The sequence below is a fragment of the Candoia aspera genome, chromosome 15 (assembly GCF_035149785.1).
Source record: "Candoia aspera isolate rCanAsp1 chromosome 15, rCanAsp1.hap2, whole genome shotgun sequence".
Classification (NCBI taxonomy): domain Eukaryota; kingdom Metazoa; phylum Chordata; class Lepidosauria; order Squamata; family Boidae; genus Candoia; species Candoia aspera.
The window spans coordinates 4486379-4505182 of record NC_086167.1 but is presented as its reverse complement, the minus strand read 5'-3'; the positions used below and the strand labels follow the sequence as shown (position 1 = coordinate 4505182).

Sequence of the window (18804 nt, the reverse complement as noted above, 5' to 3'; positions counted from 1 at the left end):
ATGGCAGAGTGCTAAAAATCTGCTCCATCATTTCATTCAAATGGGCTGGTGTGTGTTTTATCATTCAGACTTCAGAGCTGGTCTCCTGTGGGGATGTGCTGAAAAACCTCTGGGTTGCTGCATGAATTTGCATTTAGGAGGGAAGGTAATGGCACGAGGATCCATGAGCAGAAGAGAAAGAGAGGTATTTTTAAAAATATACTCAGTAGTGCATTAATACCTCTTTCCTCAACAGCCCGTTGTGACCCTGCGCTTTCTCCTAAGCCAGCCACCCGGAGGTACCTCTCAGAGGAACGTATGGCTGGCAGCTTCTTATCCTTTCTATGCGAGAGAATAAATAACATCATACGTCTAAAAATAGCTGCCGTCACATTCAGAGAGGCAGCAGTTCCTAGGACGAGTGGTGGTTCGTTTGCGGTGTCCTATCAGTCAAAACCAAAAACACAATTGTTTGTGAAATTGACTATGAAACATTCCATAATAACAGAGGGAGGCAGGAAATGATGTTGTCGTTTCCATTTATTAAACAGCATATGGGGTCTGGACGAGATGCATGATGCATCTTCCAAAGCAGTAGCCACCAAACAGCCTTTCATCTAAACTGGTGTTTCTTAAAATTGGTCACTTTAAGATGTGTGGACTTCAACTCCCAGAGTTCCCCAGCCAGCATGGGAATTGAAGCCCACACATCTTAAAGTTGCCGCGTTTGAGAAACATTGATCCAAGCTAACCAATAATAAATAAGAAGAATGAGGGGATCTGTCTTGACAATTCTGTACCAGTAATTTGGCATTTGACATAGTGACGGCTCTCCGAGTTTTTCATCGTTTTAAATTTGATCAGTGCACATTTCCCCAGTTACCGTGGATTTTGCACTTAGGTTTCATTGTTTAAGACTAGAGTTGCTTTCCATGTAAATGTTTCCCAGGCTAAGTTGAGTTGCCATATCTTGATTCAGTTGGCAAGCACTTAACATGTGTGTGTCCCCATGTGTGTCTATAAGCTCTGACTGAAGTTGGCCATTATGTTGATTGATGGGCAGCTGATGATGACCGTACCTGATTTCATCCACAGTCATGATTAATTTCTCTCTGAAATACTACTTCTAAATGGTTTTATTTGATTGCTGTATTTGAAGGACAGTGCATGCAAGATGGAAAAGAGTCAAAGGTCAAATGCTTGTGAGAATAACAACCTAGAAAAGTTTGTAAATAAATACTTCTAATTGTGCCTGTTGGAATGCATAAGGAATCACTGGGAAAGGGTTTAGGGGCAAGAAAACAGGTCTAGGGGTTCACGTCTCCTGCCTCCCCCAGCTCTGTTTCACTGAGCTGCTTTGAAAAGCAAAAAGCAAAGATTTAACAATGGATTTGCCTATCTTTTTAATCTGAGTTCCCAGCAATGGCTTTCTTTCACCAAATGCTGCACAGTGCCAACAGTCAGAGGTAGGAGAAGAAGGTCTGATTCTTCGGAAGTAATCAAAGACTGCAGATTGTCTGGCTCTGCATTTATTTTGGGTTTTTTACTTTATTTTATCCATATGCTGTCTGGAGAATTTTGGAAGTCATCATCCCAACAGACCCAAGCTGTCTGGTTGTCACGAGTTGACACTGGCTTGATGGCACATAATCAGTCAATCTAATCAATCACCTTATTTTAGCTCTAACTGAGTTGCAAGCGTGCAGTCAGGGCCAAACTAGATTAATCCCCATTCCCACCATTGGGAAATGTTAAAATCTGTAAGAGATGCAGGAAGGCTCTGAACTGGAGCCAGGCAAGATGTTTCCAGAGAAGTTTCTCATAATTGTTGGCAGTCCTTTTATGGGAATAAAGATTACCATCAGATTACAGGCTGTCCTTTTCAGATCCTTTCTAAAATTCCAAGGTATTCGATAGTAAGGGAGGACTTTGGGCAAGGAATTGGGTCACAATTACATGGCATTTTCCAGATGTGGATATCAGCAATGAGGTTAGTTACTCCAAAAGTTTTGCACTGGGAAAAAGATCCAGAAAATTTGTTCCACCAGTTAAGCTAGGTTGTATAAGGGAGTTTGTATGAGTTGTGATTTGGTTGGAGTGGGGGGTGATGGCGGTGGACATTTTTCAGTGAGAGAGAAGGTCTTATGTTTTGAGAATTTTCTCATTCCACATCCCTGGCTACAGCTCCCATTATTTCCAATCAGCATTGACTTTAGAAGGCATCAATTTGATGACATTGCCTAGCATTAAACCACATCGGAAAGGCCAGTTTTTGACCAAATATAGCCAGTTTGGAGATTCCTCGGCCAGAATATTGCATTTAAATTGCCTCAACTATCAAGTGAGTGCTTATGATACCCAGGCAGAGTTGAGCTTTCAAACCGAGCTTGATTTCTTCTCTACTTTTCATTCCTCTTGGAAAACAATTGTCATTATTAGGGAAAGTGGCACATAGTGTTTGCGGTACATGCAAGTACAAATGTTGACCCTCAACAAGTTCACCAGCAGAAAACAGTCTTCTGATTTAGTTGTCACCAATTCTTCCTTTGGTTGACTTTCGCCATCTCAGCTGACACTGGAGCAAAAGAAAATGAACAACGTCTTCTTAATTAGGACATTTTCAAAAGGTCTCTGCCTCTCTTTTTGCTCAACAGGATCTGTTGTTGAATCTCACACCTTCTGGAGCTCCTTTTCCTTTTCATCTTTTCATCCAAAGCTTCTGTTTCATCCTTGAAGCCACATTTTTGCTTTTAGCTGCCCTCTTTTAAAATAAGTATATTTCTAGTCTAAGCTTTAAAGTAAAAGGATCTTGCACAGATAAGTTGGAGCAGTCCTGTAGGATGTCACATAGAACAACTGTCAACTGGACTGCTGCTAGCTTGCTTGTGAGGTCATCTGGAAAAGAATCAAACGGCCTCTTGACCAACATGCATCACATCATCTGATGTTATGTCAGTAAGTGGTAGCATCCACTGGCCTTGGTGAATCTGAAAGCTTAGAGAATCAGCCCTGGTCACTGCTGTATGAGAGACCACCTGCGCATCCCACAGTTGTAGGCTAGACTGGGAAGTGAAAAAAAAGAGACAAAGAAAAACCACTTCTATAAAGCTGCTGAGAAACTTGCATGGATGCAACCACCCAGGATCTACCTTTTTATATTATAATGAGTATTGACCATGATTGGCTTCTAATTCACTTCGTGATTGTGGCAGGTGACTTAAGGCAATCCAGCCAGCCTGCTTGTAGAGAGCCCCAGAGATAACTTTGGAGAAAGAATGCAGCAGTTTGCAAAACATGGTTTAAGCCTGGGACAGGAAGAGAACATTAGATAGAAATTTAAACTGAACTTTGCCTTAATTCACTTTGGTATAAGAGGGAAGGAAAGCACTGCTAGGCTTTCAAGATTCTGTTACTGAAGCCTACATCAGTAAGGTAGAGCTCTAGTTTTTCTGGTGGAGTCTGTTTCTGACCTTGCCTACCTTGAAGGGTTAACACCAGCTAAAAAAAAAAGGTAGTGCTTCAGTCACATCATTGTGGCCGCCATCTTGACTTTTTGGACCATCCCCTGACAACACCCCTTGTTTTGAGGAACTTCTGTGGCCTGGACATCATATCTCTACTACTTGGTACTTTGTCCTTGCACCAGTCATTTTCCTGTGACTTCTCCCTGACTAATTAGTTTTGACACCTCCTGAAGGTTGGCACTACTGCACCTTTCTTCCTGATGGTTGCTTACACCCACCCCAGGTATCTCTTGTCTTCTTCTCCCTTCTTCTTTCAAGTGGCAAGACATCTTGCCTTCTCCTTTTCCTAACTTCCCTGTCCCCTTGGGACAAGACAGAAGCTTGGATTTGTTTGTATTTTCCCCAGTATATCCATGCAAAATACATGCATGTGGACTGGTGTATTTGCATGGTTGTATTGAGAACAGATCTACACATTCCCACCATCCTGTGGGTGGTATTTGGCATCCACCGGGTTTTACATCCCAGCGATCCTGCTCAAGATTGGGGTTTCTCCACTGCCAAGAAGACAGTGGTCTGGAGCTGGATCCTGAGGAAGGATTACATTCTTCTCCTGTAACTCTGTTACCACGGCCTTTCTTGCAGCTGATTGAGGGAGAAGCAGCTGGGGATCTCGGGAGAGTCGTGCAATGTAGAAAGAGCAGCCAAGGACTGGGAATTCCCATTTAGCATCTGGTCCAAAGTTGGCAGTGGTGGTGGTAGTGATAATAAAGGGTGCCTGCTGCTCCCAGGATTCCTCTTAGTACAGGAACAGCTAGACAGGGAAAACCAGTCTAAATTGAGCATCTGTAGGTTTGTGGACCTCAGTTCCCACAATTCTCAGCAATGACCATCCCAGCTGGGGCTTCTGTGCTCATCTGCAGGGTGCCCAGACTGGAGAAGGCTGACCTAAGTGGAAGCATTCAAGAAGGGGAGTCATGGGAGGAAAGCAGTGAGTTTGGTTTTATCAACGAGGAAGTAACAGACGCCGGAAACCGTCTATCACGGGCTATTGTGGGGTGTCCCCATGGGAACCTCCTGCTGCTTGTTTGGCAGGGCGGGGGACGGAACCGGGTGGCCCCTCTGTGCATCTAACTGGCAGGCCGCTGTTGGGGCTGAGAGGTGCAGCCTCCGTGTGCAAAAATGTCTGGTAGCTAATGTGGGGGAGTGTTTTCTACTCTGTGACCGGCTGTGAGTTTTCTGCAATTGCTGGCAGGTTGTTATGTTGCTAGAGCCTTAATAAACATACCCTGGGATGTCCTTTTCCTAATGATTTAAAAAAAAAAATTGAGCTGCTGCTTCTGTTTACAGGCTGTTGCACAAACAATTCAGGTACAGTATTTTGGGAGGTTTCGTTCTTTTTGCAAGTGGATTGTCGTGTTGCGACACCTCCCCCCCATTCATTAGAATAATATGCAGATTATGTGTACTTCACAAATTAAAAAAGAACAGCAGCATAAAATCTGCCTTAGAGCTTCCAGACGGGTGCTCAGTGCTGAGCCGGCCTGCGTTAATCAATTCACTTGCTCAGCCCGCCTCTGCGAACGAAGGTTAAAGCCGCATCGGCCTCCAGTGTTTTGTGCTGCTACTTGAGCCTCCATTAATATTTAAGAGGGTTTTTTTTATCCTGTCCACTTATCCTTATTTTGGGTATCAGCAGGACTTAGCTCATAAATCCAGGAGCATTTTCAATTTTAGCTTCTTTCCTCACCCTTGAGAAGGAGCGGAATCCATATCCCTTTATGTATAGTAACTGAAAAAGGCCGCCTATTTAGCATATATTTCCCTAACTTGCACCCTCAATGTTTGGACTTCAGCTCCCAGAATTCCTCATCCCGCATGGCTCTTGCTGAGACTGCTGGGATTGACAGGTATCCTACCTGTCTGTAGGATACAGGTAGTCCTCACTTAATGACCAGATGTTTAGTGACGGTTCAGACTTACAACAGTACTGAAAAAACTGACTTACAACTGGTGCTCACGCTCACAACCATCACAGTGTCCTGCAGTCACATGATCACGATTAGGGCGCTTGGCAACCAGTTTCTATTTATGACCATTGCAGCATCCCATGGTCACAGGATTGCCATTTTCGACCTTCCCGACCGGCTTCTGGCAAGCAAAATCAATGGGGAACTGTGTGATTCGCTTAACGACCACGTGGTTCGCTTAATGACTGTGGCGATTTGCTTAATGACTGCTGCAAAAGTCATAAAACTAGGTTGGATTCACTTAATGACCGCTTTGCTTAGCGACCGAAATCCCAGTCTCTTGTGGTCGTTAAGTGAGGACTACCTATACCCAATTAGGAAAAGGCTGTATTGATGTTGGAGTGAATGGGTGTGGCAAGACATCTGTCAGAAACCTGTTTCTGTCAGTTGTGGTTTCTTAGCAAGGAACGTGGGAAGCTTTGCCTCAGAAAGAAAATGCCCACAGCTGCTTCCACTGTTTAAAATGCCTCGTGCTGAACCCGGAAACCAGTCCATCATCCCAAGCACGTGTTCCTTTCAGAGGTAATGGAGCTCCCCTTCCCAAGCGACACGCGGCGAGGGAACGCAGCTTCCCCAGCTGGAATTCTCCAGACCACGGCATCTGTCGCAGCAGGCCAGGCAGCCGGCAGCCAACTCTCCTGGGATGATGGAAGTAGCATCCGACGCAGCCAGAGCTTAGAAGAAAAGCGATTTCCCCTTCGTGCCCTTCCCCGGAACTCGCGTGGCTGGAAGTACTCAGAAGAGAGCTGAGCTCTTCCTTAAACTCAGAAACAGCCGGTAGACTTGGCTGGCGGGGCGCGCCAGCTTGCCCTCCGCACGAGGTTTGAGTTTTTGTCCCGCACGTCCGGAGGGCCCCAGGTTGGGAGATTCAGGTGCAATCAAAGGTGCCGTTTCGCTTTCTGGTGCACACACCACCGCTGTGTTTTTCGTGCTGTCCAGCCAGTAACCATGGAAACAATGGTCTTTCTTTCTTTCCTCCTCCTCCTCCTCCTGCTCCCCTCCCACAGATGACTCTGGCGACGAGGAGCCCGCCTCGCAGTCTGGCAAGAGCGAATTGCACAGCACGCTGAAAAGCCTCTCCAGTAAGCTGGAAGACCTCGGCACGTGCAACGACCTGATTGCGAAACACGGGGCGGCCCTCCAGAGGTCCCTGAGCGAGCTGGAGAACCTCAAGTTGCCGGCTGAGAGTGGGGAAAAGATCAAGGCGGTCAATGAGCGAGCTACCCTCTTCAGGATCACCTCCAATGCTATGATCAATGTGAGTGAGGCGCGGCTGCTCATGGCGGGGGGGCCGCCACAGAGACCTTCCCCACGCAGCGGGGGCAGAACAAGAGGGAGGCGAAGCAGACGTTGGGCAGAGCTAGTGCGCCTGAGGGTCCGGGCGGGCGGGTACATTTTCTTTCCTGCTTAGCCAGTCTCGTCCGTGGCTCGTCAGCAGGCACAGTTCCTCATTTCCCTGGCCTGGGGATCCATCCACGAAGTTGCCATCTCAGAATATCTGGAGGGCGGCTGGTAGAGCAGGCTGCTTTAGCCGTTCCCCCTTAAATTTGGGAGGCCAAGAGCATATATATCCACAGCTCTGGTCCCAGAGCAGCTCCACTCCCCAGTTCCCCACGCTGAGCCGGGGTGCAAAAGGAACTGCTCGGAAATTGGCGCACACCCCAAACGCTGGTGAGCGGCGCTTAGCCTTTCCTTCCTATAGAAGTCGCTTCAGCCTTTCGTTTGGAGACGCCCCTAAATTGCTCAGGGGCCAAAGCGTCTTGGCAAGCCGCTCTTTTTTTTTATTTTAAACATGGTATACAGAAAGGAGTTCCAGTATATGTAGGGTGGGGAGCACGGATAGGATGCCATTTTTGTGCCCCCCTGCTGGCCAGGGGAATTGGCTCATGTGGCGTCCGTGTCCTTCGAGGTCAGCCATGGGGCAGGTCGGCTTCAAGCGGTTTCTGTGAGCTTGGGAAATGAAAAGACTGGCGCTGCGCAAGTTTCCCAGGAGCAAAATCTCTGATTTGCACTCTTCTTACCAAGGAGCATTATTCTAGCCACTAACCCGCAGCCTGGGTGCATCCTTGGAAAAGGCGGTTGCGTGTGTCACTGAGGAGAAGTTGTTTATTTTTATGATGTCTGTACTGAATGCCTTGGAGGTTGACTGGACTGAAGGCTGCGTTGCATGTCGTGCTCTAGAAGGAGTGAGAAGGAACAGCGCCGTGGCCCTAAAATGGTCAAGTCCTGCTGGTGGAACATTCAAGCCGTCTCTCGGTTCTTTTCTTGTTACTTGGAGTTGCCCAAATCTTGACGCCACGTGTTCTTCGATGCTTATCGTGGTGGTTTGGAGATGCCCAAGGCCCGTTTTTTATTCATAATATTTTGCTAATATGTGCCTGGATTGTACCTTGTCTCCAGCGCATCTGTTCTCCGCCCGGCAGAGGAACTGCATATAGTTTGTGCTGGGTCGCTACCGTCCCAAGGCCGTCATCTTGAACCTTGACCTGGAAAGCCGATCTTGTGTCCCCACCTGCTCTCTCCGGTTGGGGCAACGCAGTCCTGTATGAAGCCATTTGATGGCTCCATGGCTACCTGCCTCTTCCCAGTAGCTCCCCAACCTCGGTACTCTCCCAGAATTCTCAGCAAGAGCTCTGCAGCCTGGGGAATTCTGGGAGTTGAAATCCACAACAATGCCCAGGCTGGGGAAGGTATATGTAGCTGTCAGCCTTTGAAATTTGATTCCTGGGTGCATTTTCTTCCCATAAAGACTTCTTATGGTTTTCAGTCCCTGATCTCATTTGCTGTTCTCACCAGTCTCAGTATCTTCTGGCTTTCTCCTCCCTCCCCATTCCTCTGCATGCCCAAGTAACACTTTTCCCGCTGAACAGAATTCCAAAGACCTTTTGCTTCTGATTAATACTGGGTTTGGGGCTCAGAGAATCTGGAAGCTGCCTAACATTTAAATTTCACACTTTGGAGTAAACAAGCAGAGACATTTCTTACCCAGGTCAGAGTCACCTGAGGACCCCGTCCTCCTTGGCCTCTGGTTGGGGTGCGATTCTTTTGCAGTTATTTGGATCATTTGAATTTTCAGACTTTGCTGAAAGGAAGAAGATTCTTTCTCTAAGCATTTGGTGGCTAAGTAATTGTAGGAGGAGGGCCGTGTTAATCTTGGGTAGCCAGAAATCAAGAGGAGTCTGGTAGCCCCTTTTCAGAAGACAAATTTTATTAAAAAGCAGGCTGCCATCAGATGCCTTCCAGTGGTTGTGTATCTGCGCTAATCAGGAGATACTAGACTTCAGTAGATGGTTACAACCACATCTTTGTCTTGCTCCTTGAGTTGGAATTTAGGGTTTTTTAACTGAGGTTTATGTTTCTTGAATATGGCGTTCCCCTTGTTTTGGAGGGAAAGGGGTAGTGATGTATTTATGTTCCAATTATTAGGCTATTTCAGTGAGGTGGGTTAAAGAGGTCAAACTAAAAATGGCTACAGATCCACAATTTGCCTGGTATCCCCACGTGTGGTTTTCTGGATTAACAGTGCAAGTGAGAAAGGAATTTGGATTACTGTTCTCTCCTAGTCCAGTAAAACCGTATTTGCACAACCAGCCCTGGGCTAGGTAAGGGAAGGTTCTCTCCTTATTCCCCTGGGCAGCAGGTTGTTCAAAGCAAACGTGTTCTGCTTTGTCCTTTTCCCTGGACTGCGTGCTCTGATCCTATCACAGCCATCATTCATTTACAGATAAAATTAGAATGTAGCCTAAACCAAGCATGCTTATGGTTGCTTCAGGGACACATCTATGTAGCTTTCCTGGCACAGTATGATTATTGTTGTCTTCTGGGATGTCTGGACTACAGCCCTGAGGTTTACTGGTGGTCTCCCATCCAAATATTAACTTGCTCAGCCTTTTCAGGGTAAAGATTCCCCAAACCTCTGGTGCCTCCTTTTTCTTGGCACCAGTACCAAAGTGGTTCACCATTGCATTCTTCTGGGATGTCCTTTGTCTTTTCCTGATGAGCCTGGTGGTCTCCCATCCAAACAGAAACCAGCTTCAATTCTGCTTTGCTATTTGAATCCAGTTAAAGCTGTTGAGGTTCGGCTCTGAATATTGGATGTGTATGGATCCTGAAAATGGGGAAGAAGAACACGTTTGGCAAATTGTAGCCTCTTCCCAAATTTGAACCTCACAGTCCTCTTCATCATGTGTCTCTCAGCCTCCACAATTAGCCAGGTATGTATTACCTAGAGCAGTGTCTCTCAACCTCAGCAAATTTAAGCTGTGTGGACTTCCAACTCCCATGGCTGGCTGGGGAATTCTGGGAGTTGAAGTCCACACAGCTTAAAGTTGCTGAGATTGAGAAACACTGACGTAAAGGAAAGCCTGTATATTTCCCATCTGGCACATAATGTAAAGTTTGGTGGAACTTCGTACAGCAGAGAAGTATAGACAGACCTGTCTGCATTTTTAAATGAACTATCCCAAGGCCTCTGGCCTTCCCCAAGCTGGTGCCCTATAGATATTTTAGGCTTCACCTCTTAGAATCCCCAAAGCTAGCAAAGAATTACAGGACATGAAGTTCAACATGCGGGAGACGTCACCAAGTTGGAAACAGCAGTTCTGCAGCCCTCTTACCCGACATCAGTGCGCAACCTGAGACTGCCTTTGCTCCCCAATGCCTGTGGTATCGTCCCTGAAACCAAAAGTTGTGATCAGTTTTATTGTTTAATAGGACTTGGGGAGGGGGGACTCAAAATAGCAGGAAATTATGCCGTTGTAGGGGCTGTAATGAAATGATTGGGGCTCCCTCTGGCTCGATTTCAAATTGCCTGCACTTGGTTTACTCCACAGTGTCTTGTCGTTATGCAACATTTTTTATTCTTTTGCTTTGCAATCCTTCCAGGTCTTTTAAGCTTCCAATTACATGAAGGGTGATACCCTTATTATTACTAATTTTTTTTAGGCTTTGTAGATGGCATTTAAGGGATGCGGTGGCGCTGCGGGTTAAACCGCTGAGCTGCTGAGCTTGCTGATTGGAAGGTCGGCGGTTCGAATCCACGTGACGGGGCGAGCTCCCGTTGCTAGTCCCAGCTCCTGCCAACCTAGCAGTTCGAAAACCTGCAAATGTGAGTAGATTAATAGGTACCGCTTTGGCGGGCAGGTAACAGCATTCCATTTAGTCATGCCGGCCACATGACCACAGAACTGTCTACGGACAAACGGCTCTTCGGCTTTGAAATGGAGATGAGCACCGCCCCCCAGAGTCGGACACGACTGGACTTAATGTCGAGGGAAACCTTTACCTTTACCTAGATGGCATTTCAGTCTGTCTGTCTTTTGAGTTTATGCTTGACGTAACCCCAACAGAACCTGCTTTGCAGAGCATTGAAAAATAAATAAAATCCTAGCATGTCCCCAAAGAAACATACATCATTGATAAGACCAGTTGGAGGGAGATTTCCCCCTCCCCAGAGTAGAATATAAAGACAGAAAGGATATATTGATTACACTAGTCTTATGCGCATGGTTGGATTTAAAATCTAAATTAAGGAAAAGCATATGTGCTGCTGCTGGGCTGAGTAAGTGGGGAGGAAATAACGAGGAGGTGTCAATATGGAAGTGGCAGTCTGGTGTGTAGGTGGTGTGGGTGGTGTTTCCTAATAGGGAAGAACCGGGTAAAAGGGTAAACAGGCAGGGGGCACATCGGACTCCAGGAAATGCCTTTGGATGACTGATTTGACAGACGGTATCACGGCAGTCCAGTCCGCAAGTGCTGGGACCAACTGGTCAAACTGAGCAGCAGCAAAGAATTCTGCAGTGGGTGATGGACTGCCAGTGTCCGGAGATGGGTCTCTCTGGTGGTTCCCTTTCTGCCAGCATCTTGGAAATCAAGGTTCTGTGGATTTGGTGCCTCAGTGAGAGAAGGGGCTTCTGGATTTGATTCTGATCCTCCCTCCCTCCCTCCCTGTCCACTCTCCCAATTCAGCTGCAAGCCCTTCTTTCAAGTGGCCAGCTCTTCTGGGTGTGCCTTGGCCGAAGGATGGGATATAAATTAAATTAGCCACCTTGAAAAGGTTGGGTGAAGTGAGATGTCTGGAAGCAGGGAAGGACTAGAAGCAACGCCCCTTCTTGGCAACCTTGACCATCTCCTTGCACTTCTGGCTGATTCTCCAGACTCCATTGTGCCTACCTAGCTGATACCCAGTGTTGAATGGGGTGGTGGTATCTGGCTAAGCAGTGCTGTGGGTTCTGTGTCAAATTGATCTGTGTCTGTGGAGGGTGGTGACAAAGCTAAAGGAGGAAATTAGTTTTGGAATGAAAGACCCTCTGGCAGTTTGCAGAGTAGCATTCCTAACTGGTGCCCTCCAGATTCTGTGCTAGAACTGAAAGAGCTACTCCAGAAAGAGCTGGGGGAGTAGGCATGTTAAGGGTCCCTCTATCCCAGTGTTTCTCAACCTTGGCAACTTGAAGATGTGTGGACTTCAACTCCCGGAATTCACCAGCCAGCTTGGCTGGCTGGGGAATTCTGGGAGTTGAAGTTCACACATCTTCAAGCTTTCCACATCTTCAAGCTGTCCACACATCTTCAAGCTTTCCCTAATTTAATTTTAAAAGTCAAGCCCTCTTGGTTGAGAAGATCCTTCTTCAGGCCCTCCATGTTGAGCTTCTGAGGAGCTGTGAGGACTTCAGGAGAGCATTGGGAACATGGAGGATTAATCCAATCTCATCAGGTGGTGCAGTTGTTGGAAGTTGGTTATTACAATCTGAGGATTGTGATTTTTAGCCCTTGTGACTGCTGGATGCAAGCTGCTCAGGGCCTTTGGGAATGGGGCAGCAGAGAAGCCATGGAAAATGAGAGAAATAGACAGAAAGGAGAGGTATCCATAAGGTATAAAAGCTCATTCAGCAGTCCTGGTCCCAGATTGGAGAGCTAAGGTAAGAGAGGTTGGGGACACCCCCACCCCCATGATAATGGGAACTTCCTTCCCCTCCCCTCCCCTCCCCCAGGTAGGGAAGGGACAAGGGCTGAGCTCCAAGTCAATGAAGCTGTATCAGTTGCAGATGCAACGAGGAAGGGAGGGGCGGTGGGGGGGGAGCCTGGGTGGATCCCGGAAGCCGGGAGATTTAAACCAGAGGCAGCTGGTGAGGAGAGAGATTACGAGGGAATACAAGGTCAGCGGAAGGCTTTGGGCTCCAAGGAGTCTGGCAGGAGGGCATTCCTGTGTCCTCTGTTGGAGGGGCAAAGCTGGATTTGGCAGTGCCCAGCCTTCCCAGCCAGGGAACCAAGGGTGAGCCAGCTGGCTGGATTCTAACAGGTTAGGCAAGCGGGAGATGGGGTGGGGTGGGAGGAGGGAGGGAGGGAGGGAGGGGCGCTATGTGCTGTCTGAGCCCTTGCTTCCATTCCTGCCCCCCAACTCCTCAAAAGCCCTTTGAGGGGGTTGGGAGAGCCTGGCGTCTCTTCCAAAGGAGGACTAATCCAGTTGCAAATGCTTCCTGCGTGTGTATAACCGGAGAGGGGCGAGTAAGCTCCCAACCTCCCCCTGCTTGTAGGCTATGGTGCCCAGGCTGGGTAGGGTAGTCTAAAATGAGATGAGGGAATCTGCTGTGGGAACCCAGCCATTGTGAGAACTGCATTAATCCCTAATTTGGCTTTCTTTTGATTTGTTAAGGGTTGCCTGCTTATTATGGTTCCTTTGGAAGTCAGAGTAGGAGGAGAGCCTCCCGCATCCGTCTCTGGGGGCCAAAAATGTAGGAGTCCCAGGGGAGTGGCAGGGGGAGACCGGTGGGGTGGGGGTGGCGTCTGCCCTTAAAACATCTCCTTCCCTCTCTAGGTGGCGTTAGGTCCTTTCCCACCCGCCCCAGTCGGAGTCCAGAATGGGAAGTAAACCTGAGCATCAGGAAAACCACCTTTTCTAGCCAAAAATCCATTTGGGACAGAGGGGGTTAAATACCTTTTCTTTCCTCTGGATTCTGCCTTGCAAATGCTTCTGCACTAACGGCATCGGTATGTTTGCAGAGAGGGATGTAGTAATGTTAACCTCAGCTTGTTGATTGGGGCCTTGGGAAAGATGAAGTGCCATTTTGAAACGTGCAGGATTTTGGCTGCTCGAATGGCTGCGGTGGTGTGACCCGGTGGGTCTGTCAGGGTGGTTTCGAAGGCCGACCATGTGGAGGCTGGTATAAAACATGGAAATAAAGCTGTTTTTCACTTCTCCTTGTAGAGTTCATCACCTCTCCCTGCTGCTTCTGGCTCAGGATGAATGCTAAAAATACTTCTCTAACTTGCAAGCTGATATTTCAGAATCATGTGGGGAGGAAAATCTGTTTTTTTAAATTACATTGTTAAGAAAAATGAATTCCTGTACCACCCTTTCTAAAGAATTCTCAGCTTCTCCAGATTTAGCTCATATTTTATTTTCTCTCATTTCATGCCTTTTTGGGGGGGCGGGGTCTGCTCTTAAAAAAGAAAAAAAATCTGTGTATTTAACTCTTCTCCAAGTTCAGTTCCAAATGTAGCTGAAACAGGGCTGGGCATAAGAGTTTACATATTTATTAGATTTAAATCCTGTCTTTTGTACAGATGCGCAGGGCAGCATACTTGGTTCTAATGAGGCTGGCCTCGTCCCTGTTGAGCTTCTGGGGGTCCCTCGAGACCTGGTTATGCCAGCAGGCCTGGGGACCCCAGGGGACAGGTGATCTAGTGAGGTGGCTCCCTTATTTTAACACCCCTTCGTCTTTTATTTTTTGGTTTAGTTGGTTTTTTAATATCTTTAAATGTATTTATTGGTTGTTTTTAGCTCTTTGTACACCGCCCAGAGTCACTTGTTTGTGAGGCAGGCAGCTATATAAAGTTGAAAAATAAATGAATAATAAATAATGAAGTAGGTTGGACTGAGAGAGAATGACTGGCACAAAGTATCCCCATGAGCTTCTGTGGCTGAGGAGGGACCAGAACCCAGACCTCCCTGCTCTTAGTCCAGCACCTTCACCACTGCACCTGATTGGCTCCTGGGCTGGGAGGGAGGGACTTGCCCAAATTCAGCCAATGAGCTTCTGTGGCTGAGGAGGGACCAGAACCTGGGTCTCCCGCTCCAGCATTTCACCACTACGTCACCCTGGCTCTGATTGCCTAGAAGGCACCCTGAGTTTCCTATTGTGGGAACAGACATGGCCTCAGAGAAGCCTCCCAGCAAGACATGGACGCCAAGCTTCCTTTACCAGTAGCTGATGCCCATAGATGGTTGCCTCTGATCACGCAGGTAATGGAGACCCATCATGAAGAGGAGACTTGGAAATCTTTACCTCCATAAATTTATTCATTCCCCTTTTCATCCTTTCCTGCATTTGTGGATGTTAATTTCCGGTTTGCTGGGTAAGTAAGCATCCATTCTTGCCTGCCCTGACTCTCCCACTGGCCAGTGACCACTTGCCCGGGACTTGATGGACCTGATTTTCATGTGTTGCTTCCTCCTTCCTGTGGTGCCAACAGATGGATTCTTAAGCTTCCCAGGCTTTTGTGCTGAACATCCCACATTTTCCTTCTTGTCTATGAAATGGGTAGAAGACAGGCAGGCCATATAGGAGCGTTGGTCTAAAATGAGGAATGTGAATTAGCACAGGGTGAGATTTTGCTCACAATGCTATTTGCTTCTCTTCTTTAGCAGCTTTCCACACCTGTTTGGTTCCTTGCATCGGGTGCAGGCAAGGAATTTGAAATCAATATGTGAGTGTGTGTTCGTGTATCTGGGTGCAGGATTGCACGCCAGGCAATTTTTGTGCAGAGGGGGAATTTATTTATTTTATTATTGAAATTTCTATCACCGCCCATCTCCCCCCAAAAAGGGGGACTCTCGGCGGAATCCTGGAGGAATCTACGCCTATCAAAATTCAGTTTCTTATCTCACTATTAAATCGCTGGAGATTGTCTTCAATGGAATCCATCTGCCTTAGCGGGAAAGGAAATCTCTGAAAAGCGGCTGGATTATCGTTTAGGTCCATTCATGCCCTGCAGCTTGAAAGAGATAGGAAAAATGGTATAGTCCTACCCAAAGAGCAGCTTCTGCAACAGGCATGAGCAATATTTGAGGGATTGGGGGAGGGGCTGCTGCTTAGTCTTCCAAGCCCCTGGCGGGCTACTGGAGTTCTTGAGTTTAGATTCATTGGGCCGGTTTTTAAAACAATTTATTTAGGGTTTTAAAGAATCAAGTACCCCTGATCTCCCTGGGAAATGGCCCCAGCTTGCCGTTTTTCCTCCTAGAGATCTCTTCTCCCCCCCTCCTAAGAAGGAGCTTGAAAACCTTCTCCAAGGCTGCCCGCCAGTTGTTTCTTCTCTTGGAAGAGGGCAGAGGATCAGTCGCAGTTCCCCACGAGAGAACATCTGTTAGAAAGTCAGCCTGTTTCAGCAAGGATTGGAGGGAGTAGGCCTGACTGCATTTGGTAGATGTGCTAATTAGTACATTTGGAATCATTCCATGCATAGCAGGCTTGATTAGCACATGTTTCACCATAGTTTACTGAATAAGCCACAACTTGTTAAGCATGCAGTACATACTCAGCCAGGAGGAGGCAACCTGTGGCATTCCAGATGTTGCTAAACATCTCTTGCCTGGGACATCTGGAGACTCTCAAGTGGACTGACACTGCACTAAGCCATGAGGTGTAATAAACAAACCAGGATACCTAGTTTCACACATTGCACTAAGCTCTAATGTATTTTGATTGGTTCTGGGGTACCATAAGATAAAAACCCAACCAATTGTGGTTTAGTCAAGAAACCATGGTTAACACATGGCTTATGGAGGCTAGCCTCTGAAAGTTACCTTCATTTTCTGTTAGAAAAGCACTGCTTTTTCTGGTGACTTGCTGGCAGCACAGCCCCAAATATTGAAGAAATGTGTCTTGCCCAAATTGGTCACAACTCTGCTGAGCGACAGTCAGTGAGATGTATCTTGAAGGGCGCAGTGTGCCAAAATAGAGATGAGAGTCAAGGCTGCACCTGCCCACCCCCCAGCTGTGATTCAACCTAGTTTGTGGGTAGCTGGCTTTAGTTAATGGTGACTCTCCATACACTGTTGGAAGACCTGAAATGTTGGCAGGTTGGGGACAGATCTTCCTGGAGATCTACTATGTGGTCACTAAGAATCAACCCAGACTTGACTGCACATAATCAGTCAATCAATTTTCCAGAAGTCTTGTCCTGCTTACACTGGCCAGCCTCATTTTGTGGAATGATTGCATCAAGCTATTAAGAACTAAATTTGACATGTGTGCACATAATTAATATAATCATAGTTGAATCAGTTACCCCAGCGTGGGGCATTCATATTACACAACAGCTTGGCTATATTTATTCAAAAGACTTGGCTTGGATACTGAATTAACCAATGTTCTTTGTTCACAAAATATATTGAACCTGTAAACTAGCCAGACAGGCTGGATTCACACAGCATATTAAGACATAAAAACTGGCCGAGATTAACTCCTACAAAATTTAGCTTATGCCCAAGTGAATGCTATTTAGCACCTTGTGTGGACAACTAGTGAAACTGCATGGGTCAGGGTCACAAAATCCTTGGTTAAATTGTGGCTGGCTCATTGGTGATCCTTCAGCAAAGGATTGTTACCTTGTCGTGGTGCTGGAGCTTGAGCACCTCAGTGATGCCATGAGCTAAACCGTGAAGGGCCACCCAAGACGGGAAGGTCATGACAGAGAGGTCAGACTAAATGCGATCCCTGGGGAAGGTAATGGCAACCCACCCCAGTATTCTTGCCATGAAAACTAAATGGATCAGTACAACCAGAGATATGTCAGTATACCATCAGAAGATGAGACCCCCAGGTCGGAAGATGGTCAAAATGCTACTGGGGAGGAACAGAGGATGAGCTCAACTAGCCCCAGACGTGATGACGCAGATAGCTCAAAGCCGAAAGGACGGCTAGCAGCTGACGGTGCTGGTGGTGAACGGCGAATCCGATGTTCTAAGGATCAACACACCATTGGAACCTGGAATGTAAGATCTATGAGCCAGGGCAAATTGGATGTGGTTATTGGTGAGATGTCAAGATTAAAGACAGACATTTTGGGCGTCAGTGAGCTGAAATGGACTGGAATGGGCCACTTCACATCAAATGACCACCAGATCTACTACTGTGGACAAGAGGACCACAGAAGAAATGGAGTAGCCTTCATAATTAATAGTAAAGTGGCTAAAGCAGTGCTTGGATACAATCCAAAAAACAACAGAATGATCTCAATTCAAATTCAGGGCAAGCCATCTAACATCACAGTGATCCAAATATACACCCCAACCACAGATGCTGAAGAAGCTGAAGTAGAGCCGTTCTATGAGAATCTGCAGCACCTACTGGACAACACGCCTAAAAGAGATGTTATTTTCATCACAGGAGACTGGAATGCTAAGGTGGGCAGTCAAATGACACCTGGAATTACAGGTAAGCATGGCCTGGGAGAACAAAATGAAGCAGGACATAGGCTGATAGAATTTTGCCAAGACAACTCAATGTGCATAACGAACACCCTCTTCCAACAACCTAAGAGACGGCTTTATACATGGACTTCACCAGATAGACAACACCGAAATCAGATTGACTACATCCTTTGCAGCCAAAGGTGGCGGACATCTATACAGTCGGTAAAAACAAGACCTGGAGCTGACTGTAGTTCCGATCACGAACTTCTTATTGCACAATTTAGGATCAGACTAAAGAGATTAGGGAAGACCCACAGATCAGCTAGATATGAGCTCACTAATATTCCTAAGGAATATGCAGTGGAGGTGAAGAATAGATTTAAGGGACTGGACTTAGTAGATAGGGTCCCGGAAGAACTATGGACAGAAGTTCGCAACATTGTTCAGGAGGCGGCAACAAAATACATCCCAAAGAAAGAGAAAACCAAGAAGGCAAAATGGCTGTCTGCTGAGACACTAGAAGTAGCCCAAGAAAGAAGGAAAGCAAAAGGCAACAGTGATAGGGGGAGATATGCCCAATTAAATGCAAAATTCCAGAGGTTAGCCAGAAGAGATAAGGAATTATTTTTAAACAAGCAATGTGCAGAAGTGGAAGAAGACAATCAAATAGGAAGGACAAGAGACCTCTTCCAGAAAATTAGAAACATTGGAGGTAAATTCCAGGCCAAAATGGGTATGATCAAAAACAAAAATGGCAAGGACCTATCAGAAGAAGAAGAGATCAAGAAAAGGTGGCAAGAATATACAGAAAACCTGTATAGGAAGGATAACAATATCGGGGATAGCTTTGACGGTGTGGTCAGTGAGCTAGAGCCAGACATCCTGAAGAGTGAGGTTGAGTGGGCCTTAAGAAGCATTG

General features: G+C 46.7%; 2 protein-coding genes across 3 annotated transcripts in view; one reads left to right on the top strand and one right to left on the bottom strand.

Annotated features, from left to right (window-relative positions):
• Positions 1–18804, bottom strand: part of PES1 (pescadillo ribosomal biogenesis factor 1) — a 426838-nt gene that overhangs the window by 156176 nt on the left and 251858 nt on the right. The window lies entirely within an intron of this gene.
• Positions 1–18804, top strand: part of OSBP2 (oxysterol binding protein 2) — a 136349-nt gene that overhangs the window by 67499 nt on the left and 50046 nt on the right. Inside the window, exon 3 of one of the 2 annotated variants that reach the window (XM_063315270.1) lies at positions 6481–6731. The exons of the other annotated variant lie outside the window; for it this stretch is intronic. Coding sequence (XP_063171340.1) covers positions 6481–6731 — 251 coding nt within the window. The remainder of the gene's footprint in view (positions 1–6480; positions 6732–18804) is intronic. 2 annotated transcript variants of the gene reach the window in all.